Source organism: Leptodactylus fuscus, chromosome 3, assembly GCF_031893055.1.
Source record: "Leptodactylus fuscus isolate aLepFus1 chromosome 3, aLepFus1.hap2, whole genome shotgun sequence".
NCBI classification, from domain to species: Eukaryota; Metazoa; Chordata; class Amphibia; order Anura; family Leptodactylidae; genus Leptodactylus; species Leptodactylus fuscus.
This window is the reverse complement of record NC_134267.1, coordinates 128,351,924-128,365,437: the sequence shown is the minus strand read 5'-3', so window position 1 is coordinate 128,365,437 and position 13,514 is coordinate 128,351,924. Positions and strand designations below refer to the sequence as shown.

At 38.3% G+C, this 13,514-nt stretch overlaps 1 protein-coding gene across 1 annotated transcript in view; it reads left to right on the top strand.

Moving 5' to 3' along the window:
* The first annotated feature begins 1,330 nt into the window (after window positions 1-1,330).
* LOC142197767 (CD109 antigen-like) overlaps window positions 1,331-13,514 on the top strand; it is a 93,304-nt gene continuing 81,120 nt past the window's right edge. The window contains exons 1-8 of the mRNA XM_075268313.1: window positions 1,331-1,404; window positions 2,619-2,779; window positions 4,260-4,288; window positions 5,685-5,915; window positions 7,539-7,664; window positions 9,229-9,268; window positions 10,328-10,415; window positions 12,564-12,660. Coding sequence (XP_075124414.1) covers window positions 1,331-1,404; window positions 2,619-2,779; window positions 4,260-4,288; window positions 5,685-5,915; window positions 7,539-7,664; window positions 9,229-9,268; window positions 10,328-10,415; window positions 12,564-12,660 — 846 coding nt within the window. The remainder of the gene's footprint in view (window positions 1,405-2,618; window positions 2,780-4,259; window positions 4,289-5,684; window positions 5,916-7,538; window positions 7,665-9,228; window positions 9,269-10,327; window positions 10,416-12,563; window positions 12,661-13,514) is intronic.

The window sequence follows — 13,514 nt, the reverse complement described above, 5'->3', positions numbered from 1 at the left end:
GCATTAGCCAGTGCTGATTGGCCAGAGTACGGAATTCGGCCAATCAGCGCTGGCTCTGCTGGAGGAGGCGGAGTCTAAGATCGCTCCACACCAGTCTCCATTCAGGTCCGACCTTAGACTCCGCCTCCTCCAGCAGAGCCAGCGCTGATTGGCCGAATTCCGTACTCTGGCCAATCAGCACTGGCTAATGCATTGTATTGGCTTGATGAAGCAGTGCTGAATGTGTGTGCTTAGCACACACATTCAGCTCTACTTCATCGGGCTAATAGAATGCATTGGCCAATCAGCGCTGGCCAATGCATTCTATTAGCGTGAACTGAGTTTGCACAGGGGTTCTAGTGCACCCTCGGCTCTGCTACATCAGATTGCTACATCTGATGTAGCAGTGCCGAGTGTGCATCAGATGTGTAGTTGAGCAAAACTGACTCAGCACTGCTAAGTCTGCATTCGCATAGGAATGCATTGGCCAGCCTTCGGCCAATCAGCGCTGGCTCTGCCGGAGGAGGCGGAGTCTAAGGTCGGACCTGAATGGAGACTGGTGTGGAGCTATCTTAGACTCCGCCTCCTCCAGCAGAGCCAGCGCTGATTGGTCGAGTTCCGTACTCTGGCCAATCAGCACTGGCCAATGCATTTCTATGGGGAAAAGTTAGCTTGCGAAAATCGCAAACTGACAGGGATTTCCATGAAATAAAGTGACTTTTATGCCCCCAGACATGCTTCCCCTGCTGTCCCAGTGTCATTCCAGGGTGTTGGTATCATTTCCTGGGGTGTCATAGTGGACTTGGTGACCCTCCACACACGAATTTGGGTTTCCCCCTTAACGAGTTTATGTTCCCCATAGACTATAATGGGGTTCGAAACCCATTCGAACACTCGAACAGTGAGCGGCTGTTCGAATCGAATTTCGAACCTCGAACATTTTAGTGTTCGCTCATCTCTAATAAGTATGAGACAAAAGCAACAAAAAGAATTTTGTAGGTGGCGAATACATTTCTGTAGCACTATACCTTAAAAAAAATATATGATTTTTCTCTGAAAAGGTGACATTTTATTGGGAAGCAAAGGACCCAAAAGATCAGAATATGAGGAAGTAAAGACAGGATGTTCCAATTCTGCAGGTGGAACTTAGGCAATAGTGACCACACAAGGGTTTTTCCCTCTGCCTTTTTGCTGCTTTGTTTTCAAGGTGTGTAATACTGTAAGTGTCAAATTCTCTAGGGCTGGGTTTCATGCAAGGACAAGCCTAAAATGTGCTGTAATCCAGAAGTCAAGCTCATTCTTTGATAGTGTATGGAAGCTATTCATTTGTCTTCGTAGTGGAAAAGCGAGGATGTACTTATTGTGGAATCCTTCTTTAAAGCATGCTGTCTTTATTCTATTTTGTCTGGTCTCCTGTGATGGCAGGTAAGTGTATATAATACTGTACCTTGGTGGCTTGTCTCTAGAGTAGCACATCTCATTAAAATTGTATTGGCTTAAACAGAAAGCTGAAGTCTTATGTCACCATGGACTGGTACTGTGTATATCAGTAGTAGCTACAGACCTCTGGAATTCTACATAAATATAATAGTACTGTAATATGCTCTGGATGTGACGAGATTTTGACTATCTTCCTTATGTACTAATGTGTAGACCATTTGCAACTCAATAAATGTAGTATCTGTGGTAGTTCCTCATTTCTGTTTTAAAGCTTTACATTGAAGTTTCCTTGGAAATATTTGCTCATCACAGATGTTTTAAAAATTGAAAGTTTAATCTGATTTTATTTATAAAAGCATTATCCAAACTGAGGAAATCTGTCACTAACTTTCATAGATGCTTTCATTGTATAAGTAATAAGTGACTTGTATAAAACTATAGTGCCCTTTTTGGGTAAAAGTGATCATGTGACTGTATCCATGTCACTTTAGTGTAAAACAATTAGGTATATCTTGTTATAATGGCGGATTTCCTAAAACAAGATGGTGAAAAGTAGCCGGTTTATTGTTAAAATGAAAGGGGTTGTCTGCTTTTGGCAACTCATTTTGAAATTAAGTTAAGTGGGTATTCTGGGACCCCCTACTGATCATGTGACTCACATGGTCCACTGGGACCTCTACCAATCATGCATGGATGCTCCATTCACTTGTGTGGGACTGCCAGAGACTGTGAAGTGAATTCTGTAGTGAATGAATTGAGCAGCACTGCAATACTCATTCTTCTACTCCATTGAGACGGGAAACAGGACCTCTGCTCCAGTGATTAGTGAGTGATCCCAGGGGCCGGCTGGACCCTTACTGAATACCCTAGTTACCCACATCATGTGATTAGGGTGTATCTTTTTCTAACCAGATCAAGGGGTTGCCTAATTAAGCACATCTCTCTATTAAACAGATCAGAACCATTATAAAGTACTATTTTCACTCTAGAGACCCTGGCCCATCCAGGCATTACAAGGATAGTGAATTGACCTCAATTTAGACTATGGAGTACTTATTTTTGGCTGAAGTAAAATGAATATTGATTGCAGATTTCCCAGATGATTTATGGGTTCCCAGTCACACTTTATATTATGGTGGGTTGACCCTTCTAATGAATATATATGAACTAACCTTACAATGATGTACTTTCCTCTACAGCCCTACATATTATATTACAACCCCTGCTAATACAGTCTATGGTGCCAATACCTCTCTGGCTGTCCACTGGTTTGGTGACATGTACTCTGAAATTACTGTAACGGCATCCATTTACAATGAAAGCAACATTATAGTGAATGTAAGCAAAGTCTTCCAATATGGTGAGTGCACAATATAGTTTTATTTTCAATTTGTGATAAGTTTAGTAGGAAAAAAAAAGCATTCAATAGCACATCCAAAACATGGCTGCAAAAATATTATTAAATACCACTTGCTTCTGTCAAAAACCGTATCACCTCTGAGCTATTGTTTTTTTCAAAGTTGCACTTTGTGTGTGCTGTGCTTGGAAGAAAGTCACTGAAGGCTATTAATATGTAAAGGAAGTCTACCACCTCCCCAAGCATATTCAACCATGTTACAGAGCGCATTACAGTGATCAATAACATGCTTCAGTTATCTAGGTAATTTTTGTAGGTTTGGAAAAAAGCAACTTTGAATTCTTAAGCCTTCAGTCCTCGGAGCACTGTATTAGCTGCTCAAGGAAGAAGGATAATGGGAGAATCAACTCTCACTGTCTGGTGGCATTTATTAGACCTTAACCTCTTCCCACCATTTTTGTTTTTACTACCCGACTTCCAGACATGATAAGTTTTTTAATTTTCCATTTACAGAGCTTTATAATGGCTTAATTTTTTACAGGACAAATTCAACTTTGTAATGGTACTATTTAATATTCCATAGGGTGTAATGGAAATCTGGAAAAAAAAAAAATCAGAATGAGGTGGAATTAGAGACGACTTTCTTACAGCCTTTGTTTTCACTGTGTAGCCAAAATGAAATGCCACCTATATTTGGTTGGTTGCATTTATAGCAATGCCACATTTGTATAGCTTAGAGTTGCATATTTTGACATTCATAACTTTGTTATATTTATATGTATGGTGTGGTATAAGGCATATTTTTTGCAGGGCTAGGTGTACTCTTTATTTAAACCATTTGGGTATAATTCTGATCAATTTTTATCCAAACTTTTAAGGGAGGAGAAACATTGAAAAAATGGCAGTTCAACTCTTTAAATTTTTTTTTTCAATACAGCGTTCACTGTATGGGAATTTTTTTTATATAAATTTGTAGACTAGTGATTTTTGGACACAGGTATACCTAATGTGTATGTGTATTACTTATTTTCTACTTTTATATATGATCTAGGGAAAGGGGAGTTTTGTGCGGTTTTGAGGGCTGCTACATTTTTATCATTTGCGTTATTCCACTAATTTCTGCATGTTTTTTGGTGATATATAGGGCTTTATTTTTATGTTGTTTTTAATTTTGTATGTGTTAATTTTTTTATATCTGGAAAAATGTAAACAAAAGAGGAGGGAAAACAGCCCAGATACTCAGATTACATTTAGTAAATATACAGTTATTAGAGATGAGCCGATCCGAACAGCACGCTCCATAGAAATGAATGGATGCACCTGGTACTTCCGCTTTGACGGCAGCCGGCCGCTTAACCCCCCTGCGTGCTGGCTATGTCCATTCATTTCTATGAGAGCGTGCTGTTCAGATCGGCTGATCCGAACAGTACTCGCTCATCTCTAACAGTTACCTACCTTGCTGACCTTGTGTAATATTTTTCAGATTCAATTGGAATCCTGACTCTTCCAGCAGTAAGTATTTATATACCATTCGCCTTTATGTAATTATTTCCAATGCTGTAGTTTTGAGACTTAACCCCTTACTGACACATGACACACTATTATGTCCTGAGCGCTAGTACTTGGCACAAATGGACGTAATCGTATGACCTTTTATGGCCACTTGCTCACTGATTGAGTGGGCATCATTGGGGAGTAGGTGTTTGCTGTAACTGACAACTAACACTCGCTGCATTAACCCCTTGGATGCCACAGTCAAAATGCAGCTTTGAAAATGTTTTAATTTATTGGGGGTTCAATATATTAGCCTTTATAATTCCCTTCAGAATTAAAGTTGTTCCTAAAAAATTAGTTTGGGAAATTTTCTTGTAAATCTGGAAAATTGCTGTTAAACTTGTCAGGGTCCATTCACACAGAGGAAAATGGTGAGGAATTTGGTATGGAATTTCAGTGCTGAAAAAAAAGCCTCCCATTGACTTCTATTGGTTCCTTTTTCTTCTAGCAGAAAATGGCGCTTTATTTGGTGCTGAATTTTAGCAGAAAATTTTGCTAGTGGAAAAAAAAAGCTAGTGGAACCCACTGAAATCAATGAGAGGCTTTTTTTCAGCACTGAATTTCCTCCCCCATTTTCCTCTGTGTGAATGGACCCTAACATCCAAAATAATTAAAGGATGATTAAAAGATTATGCCAATAGAAAGAAGAGATATGGTAGATAATATTTAGTAATGTATTTGGGTGGTATGACTATCTGCCTGAAAAGCCGAGAATTTCACATTTTGAAAACTGCAATTTTTGAAATTTTTTTTTAGGCAGTGGCATTAGTTTCAGCAATCATGTGATAGCTGGCTCACATAACCAAGCTGTTGCATATAATATAGTCCTTATGGGAAAAATAAGTAATAAGAAATGTTTTTAAAAATCTAGAGTTTAAGACCATTGTCAAGGACTGTTATTTCCTGGGCTCTGGTAATTTGTATTTTATGGACCAAAAACCTCTTTGGGGCTGAAGTTCCCACGAGGTTCAAGCAAAAAGTCTGCTTGTGAAAAGCGCTGAGGGAAAAACCTCGATTCCTGGACCCTTAGCCTATGGTCCAACGTAATGGGCTACAATTAAAAAGTGCTGCAAGAAAAACTGCACCGGAAGCCCATCATGTTTTTCTTGCAGCACTTTTCTCAGAAAGTCTGCAGATGTTTCCTTTCTGCTTCCATTATACCTATTGAGAAACCGCCACTGTCTCTGTGGGTATAATTGACATGCCATGATTTCCAAAACCGCAATGTTTTCTGGGTTTTTCTGCAATGTGTGGATGGGATTTGCTAGAATCCCATCCACTTTGCAGGGACTGTAAAACGCTGCAGTTTTTGCCACGGTATTTATGATAAGATCACTTTATTTTTCCTTTACAGATACCACAAAATTTTTCAGTCAATTCCTATATGCTGGTTGTAAATGGATCATCACAGAACACACTGCTATTCTCTGAAAGTACACAGATCTCTGCACAAATGAAGAATGTCTCTGTGCTGATTCAAACTGACAAACCTTTATACAAGGCCAAAGATGATGTGAAAATCAGAATAATCTGTGTCAACCCCAATATGAAGCCAGATAACGCAGATGTGGACCTTGTGATTTTGGTAAGTTTGCATACGCTTGAATTTTGGGGGCAAATTACAGCTATGGGTGAAAAAAAATAAATAAATAAATAAAATATATATATATATATATATATATATATATATATATATATATATATATATATATTTCTTTATTTAAATTTTTAGCATTAAAATGGTTAGCAAGTTGTAGCCTGCTTCTTAGAAGTTTGAGCTGATAGACGCCATGTGTGTAAGGCCCGGTTCACATCAGTGTTCAGGAAACTTATATGCATTAAAAGGCAGTTACCTGGGAAACCCAAGGACCCCAAAGATGGGGTCCGTGTGATTTCCGCTCAGTCTCCACACGAAAAATGTGGATAGAAAAGTCCTGCAAGTAGCACTTGCAGCAGTGGAAACCACACGGACCCCATTATAGTCTATGGGGTCCACAGTTTTCCTAAAGGTAACCACTTTTTAATACGTATAGGTTTCCATTTGTGGAGTCCCCAAGTGGACTTCCCGAATGGAAACCCGAACACTTATGTGAATGAAATATTCATTCTCTTTGATTAGCCATCAGGATTGTCCCAAGGTCTGATTCCCACTTACATATTAAAGAGGCTGGTGGTCTGTCTGATGGATCTATAAGTTGCTGAAGGATGGGTATTTTGCCTACCCTTCCACAGGAACTGTAATTGGATTTTGTTTGACAGATATGATGATGGTAGGGGTATTGTTTGCAGGAAGTGCTGGAGTTAAAGCGTCTGTCAGGAAATTAAATGGGACTGATTTTCAGCTAGGGGTGGATTCAGTTCATCCTTCCATTTGGAACCTGACCATAAGTCAGATACTCAGAAAACCCCCGTCTGCAGCCATTGGAGGAAGGTAATATCCAGCAACCTGTTAGTGAAGTTGGGCTTGCCAAGTATTCAGTAGAGTGAGGAGTTGGTTAGTTGTGCCACCTTCGACCAAAGCATTTCCAATGCTTGCTGCTGGGCCTGCTCAAGCTGTGTTGCCAAGTCTTGTTTGTTGGGCAGCACTTGAATAAATACCATGAGCAGCTTTAACTCAGTGGCCGGCGGGTCACAAGATGGCAGCTGTCTGCAATGTAATAGAGTGGCAGAGAGTTGTAGTGGCATTTCAACTGAAGAATAAGACTGAAAAGGGGTCGCCAGAACTGGTGTGGCTGATTCCTTACCAAGTACTTCTGTAGTGGCCATCCTGTTGGTTTGGGATCAGCAGGGGTTGGTGGTGCCATGTTTTCTCTGTCATGAGCCACAGCGCTGAACTGACAGAGGAATCCTATGATGGATCTGTGACTATTTGGGGTGTTTGGAGGACTTGGGGTACCACTAATTTTGGGAATGTTTGGGTATAGCCAGACTGTAGATTCCAGCAATGTGGCACTTCAGCGCCATTATAAGCCACATCCCATGTATGGGTAATATTCTGACACAGTTTTTCAGAATTAGGAGACTTGATATCATAACTATAATGTACAGTACCAGCAAAGAAATGACATGCAGGCAACATATCACACATGTTTTTAAAAGTAACAATAAAATCTGTTTAAAATATGTTTATGTATTTTTCATTACATGTTTTGTTATTTATAGGGTCCTAGATATGTTTATGTATTCATTATATGTTTTTTATTTATAGGATCCTAGGTATAACATTGTCATGCAGAAACTGGGCATGAAGTCAGATTTAGGGATTGTTTCAACTGAGTTTTCACTGTCTGCTAACCCCATGTTAGGTATTTGGAACATACAAGCAACATGTGATGTAAGTAATTTATCACACAAGTTACATATATAATCATGTATTTTCTCTTATGTTTTTTATTATGTTATGCTAGGTTCACTCTAGCATTCGGGTTTCCGTCCTTCTGCCTTGATTGGGTGCCCGAAAAACGTAAAGCCTATCTGCTTAAAAAGCAGTTACACGCAGAAACCCTCAAATAAAAAAAAACCAAAACCACGCAGCAAAATCTGAAACAAAAAAAGGCTGCTTTTCCACAACATGGGGCCTTAGCCTAAGGGTCAGTGTAGACTGAGTTTTTAGCGCTGATTTTGACACTGAATCCACCTCAAAGTCAGCCTCCAATAAAAGCCTCCCAATAGAACCCTATTAGGCTAAGGTCCCACGTTGCAGAAACGCTGCTTTTTTTGTTGCAGATTTTGTTGCGGTTTTTTGAGCCAAAGCCAAGAATGGCTACAAATGGAATCGGAAATATATAGTAAGTTCTTATACTTCTAACTTTTGCTCAATCTAGTCCTGGTTTTTGCTAAAAAAAACTGCAACAAAAGAAGCTGTGTTTCTGCAATGTGGGGCCTTAGCCTAAGGCTCCGTTCCCATGGAGTAACGCGTAAACACGTGTCAGAGTGAGGCGCTTCAAAACAGATCCCATTGACTTCAATGGGTGCCGGCTTACACGCGCTACACATTGAAATCAATGGGAGGCTCTCATTGAGGTCAATGGGATCTGTTTTGAAGCGCCTCACTCTGACATGTGTTTACAGGTTAGAATGAGTGGTGCGTTACTCCGTGGGAACGGAGATTTTTTTTGGAGGCTGATTTTGAGGCAGATTCGGCGTCAAAATCAGCGCCAAAAAATTCTGTGTGAACTGACCCAGGGATTTTCTCATTTCAGCCTTTTCTCCTGCCCACCTGTCTCCATGCCCCTCAGCTTCCTGGTCTTCAGTTTAGTACAGCAGTGTGCTCTGTGCTGCTTTATAAATTGCAGTTATCTCTGGATCTATGTCCAAAGATAACAGAGCCATTTATCAAGAAACTTCTCTTGGCCTTATCATGGCTAGACAACTGAAATCAATATGGAAAAAGAGAAGGAGGTTCAGAACAGGGAATGACTCATCAGCCTGGCCAGAGAGGAGGTCTGTAATTTAGGCAGCAAGGTGTAGGCACGGAGGAAGACTAATGAGCAGTATCTGACATATTGAGCAAGATAAATAAACCAATGGAAAATACTTCAGTTAACTTAAATCTGAATGTGTTCCTGCAGATGGAAATACCTCTTTAAGGCAGAAATATGGCAGAGCATTATGGAACCGTGAGGGGAAAATGAAGTATTTCTTGCTAGCTGTTTATAACTTATATGGCTCCTTTTTCAGTATATATGGTTCCTTTTACAGTATATATATATATAGTTATACATTTTCAAAGACTAATGTACTACTGTAACATCTTTTGTACGTTGTTTTACATTATATAAATATAGTGCACTGCACAAAATGCTGCTAAATGGTAATTTTGAAAATGTAGAAAGACTTTTAGTTCTGTCACATCATATTACATTTTATTGATATCCCTTTGTTTCTTATTCCTTTAGGGTTCTGTGAGAAATGTATATTTTTCTGTTGCTGACCATGGTAGGTGATTTTACTGTCACTAAAGTTACGTCTTTACAACCTAGTACTGTTTGTAAAAACAATAGAACATGTAATATCTGGCTAAAGTGATTGTAAGGGGTTAGGTTTTTCTGGATACATGCCAGGAAGCTTTTTGTATTTATGCGAATATAGGCTCACTATGAGTGTCCTTTAACCATATACAGATATACATATATACAGTTTTTTAGGGGAAGAAATTTGAAAGAATGCTCTATAATGGATAAAACCTAAACATCATATAAAAAATTTTTTGTCAGTCTCCATAAAAAGGTTGTTCAGTTTCAGACAAATATTGAAAAGCAAATGTTATTATTTGTATAATGAAATGTATATGATTTTCCAATACATTTTCTTTATACTTTCTTTATAGTTTTCTGGATCTCTGCTTGCTATGATCCATTCTGCTTACTTTCAGTGGATACAAGTCAGTCCATGGTCATGCTATATTGGGCAGCACATTGGCTCAGTCTTTAGCACGGTTGCTTTGTATTGATAGAGTCCTGGTATGAATCCAACCAAGGACAACGTCTGCAAGGAGGTTGTATGTTCCCCCTTTTTGCGTTGGTTTTCTTCCACATTCTAAAGGCATACTGATAGAGAATGCAGATTGAGACCCCTATATGGGACAGTGATTGACAATGTCTATAAAGCTCTGCAGAATATGTTGAAGTTATACAAGTAAGCTACATAAATAATAGTCACAGCTGATATCTGCCTGGTAACAATCTGGGTATCTGTGTGTCCCTCATATGACCATGGACTAAATTTTATTCACCGGAAGTAAACAAAGAATGATAGCAAACAGAACTCTAAAAAACAGTGAGAAATTGTTAGAGCAAGTATATTGAGCAGTTGTCTATCTTTTCATTATACAAACAATATTTGTCTGAAAGTGGTCAACCCCTTTAACTCTTATTCATTTCATTGCAGAGACTGTGCATGGATTGTGAGCAAAAGTTACATTCCTATGGAGTAAATATCACTATTTTTTTTTGTATTCTACATGCTATAATTTTGTCTTGTTTCATGACTTTATAGTTGAACCCAAATTTGCTGTCACACTGGATGTTCCATCTTTCTACTTTCCGGCAAAGAAACTCAATCTTAGTGGTACAGTAACAGCAAAGTAAGTCATAGAGTCAGACAACACCTGCCAATCTACTAACTATTAACTTTACAGGACCTATCAGCAAGTATAGAATTTGATTGTCACTGTCCCCTGAACAATTATTAGTACTTGGTAACCAGTCTTCTTTCAAGTTTTTATTTGGTGCAAAACTTATAAGTCTAAGCAAATATGCATGGTAACGGTAAACATGGTATACCTCATAGTCTTGTTTCTCAGAAGATGTTCTAAGGCAAATGGGCACTAGAAAATGCAATCTTATACCAATCTTACCATTTCCTATGACAGCATAAAAGTTATCTAAAAAGTAATATGTTTAGTCCTACTAAACACCTAAACAGTAGAATCTATAAAGGGGTGTTCCTTTCACATTCCTGATTGTTATTCTGGGGTACACAATTACAAGACAAAGCTCCTGCATTCTGCAAATGCTCTCAGGGCCAGATTAAAGTTCTTTGGGGCCCCTATTTCACCTTGGACAGCCATTAAAGCAAACACATATAGGTGAAGATGATGAGCAGATGGCTCTATTAGACTACAAAAGAAAGATCCACATACAGAGGTCTTCGCCTCTCCTCAACCGGATAGGATTGCTAAATAGCCATCAGGAGATTCCTGTATTTCTGTGAGATGGCAGTATCGGAGGTAAGCAATATATACTATAAACATTTAGATAGTGTGCTAGGGATGTAACTAGAAAATGGCCTATGCAGGAAAGTAGGGTAGTAGAGGTCCTTTCTGCTCTAGTGGAGCTTTGGAAAGAAGCAAAAGAAAATAAATGTACCATTCCTAGTCGCTCGACAATCTACTCTACCACAAAATGTGTTTGTAATAAGGGAGGAGTTAAATAGAAATAATATATTTGTTTTGCTAACCTGACAGCAATTTGATTTATAACTTTGAGAAAATAATAATACTAATTACAATAACAATAATCTTTATTTTTATAGCACCGAGACATATAATACAATTGTTTTAGTAAGGCTGAATTCACACCAAGTGTTTTCTTTCAGTTAAATGTATCAGTTTTTACATAGTCCCATAGAAATAAATAGTGAAGTGTCATATTAATTCATGTGGGGCACTTGTCAAACCCTGTTATCATGATTTTCTATCGGTCCCAGCAGTTGGACACCCTACACTTGTGGATTTTAAACCCTGTACCATGTCACTTTATTTCTATTTTTCTGATGTGGACATGAGATTTTCTTATCAAAATTTGTCAGAATCTTGACGCATGACCTAACAGCAGGGCAGATAAACTCATGAAAAGCAGCATCATTCTGCCTTAGTTTGTACCATAAAATTGGTGTACAGTACCTTCTGCCTTGCAGACACGTAGATGTGGCTTAGCTGGAAAGGTGGGAGGGCTGTTAAAGGAGAAAAGGCTTATATATTATATAGTACACTGTGCACTAAAATTTCTGGATTTTTTTTTTTTTTTTATTGGAAACTGAGACTGGCCAGTCCAAAAGTATGCCCAATTTCTTAAAGACCATTTGAAAATCTGTTAAGCTTTAAGATTGTCTAGTTTACATTTGTACTGTCTAAAGCTTGGAGAGTATTTGTTTACCCGGCCATATGTTTCTAAAGTGTTTTAGGCACTTTACATTTGACAAGAAGTATGGCTTAAAAGGAAAGGGGGCAAAGTTTAATATGCCCCACTTTATGTCAGAATTGTGGTGCAAACAACAAATAATGTCTAAATGAGGCTAAACATGAAATAGTATATATTTAGACAACAGCGTCTTAAAGATGCACCAAATTGATCATTCAGCATTTGCCACTGTGATAAACCAAGCACAAGTAGTCTAGTTTTTAGCTGTCTAATTTAAAACACTTAATAAATCTGCCGTATAGCGTTAGCAGTGTGTATGCTGGTACACAGGAGAAAATTCTAAGAAAGGAAGCAACCTTGTAGTCATGAATAACCTCTGAGTGTACCACCGATGGCGCAACCTAAAGAAATATGCCTCATAGGGCAAGCTGTGGTAGTTTCCCTGACACCCATAGCTGCATTGATGGATCAGTCATTTTGGATACAACCTAATCTTCTAGGGCAGTCCTCAACTAAGAATTGTGTTCCATACAAAGCTATGCCATTTTTGTTTGATGTAGTCTCTTACAAGTAACTTTTCTCTATTTTAGGTACTTTTATGGCAAACCCTTTAACGGCACTGTAACAGTATCCATGAAACCATCCTATAATTCTGAAATTGTAACTGAAATTAGTAAAACTTATCAGGTAAGTGTTAATATGATCAGATTATTTAGCTGTATGTCCATATGTTTAGCTGATGTCCATATGGAACCATAAAGCCTCTCAACAAAAAGAAAAACGTGTTCACATATGCTGACTTACCAAAGTACTCCTGGAAAGATTAATTTTCTATAATCATACTGACTATATGAGCTTTTATGGTTTAGACTAGATTTTGTAGGCATTATATGCATTAGTAAATGTATGGTTAGATTTCTTTAATGTGCATACAGTGGGGCTACAAGCTAAATAATTTATACTGGGAAACAACTAATAGTAGCTATACACATTAAACTAAACTAGACTCAATTCTGACAAACCCACCAATTTGTCAGGATTGTCCTACTATCTCACACGTATGGGGCCCGCCTGACTCTCCCCAGATGGTAGAGAAAACAAATGATCAAGCAAATAGTGTCTAACAGCTTATACTCTTGCTATTGGAATAGACATACATTGAATGAATGAATGAATAAATAAATGAAACACACAAAAATAGACTGAGCCTTGTGCGCATATGTTTACTGTGGAGATGACTGAATGAGAGTACTGACAGCTCAATTCAATATGTATGGCTACCCATAGGTAATAGTCTCAGTCTGCAACAAATAAATAATTTGAAATAGTCTTTTGTGACAGATAATGAAAATAAAAGAGAACACAAACACTAATTGGGACTCCATATATCAGGGTAAATCCTACTAATATACCTAGTAGAACTATAATTTGTCAAGTGTACGATTTAGATGCAGATCTTGGCTCGTGGGTTCCCATTGTTTTATCTAGCAATTGTAAAACTGTAACATCATTAGCGGTCATATGAAATACAGTCCTGTGGT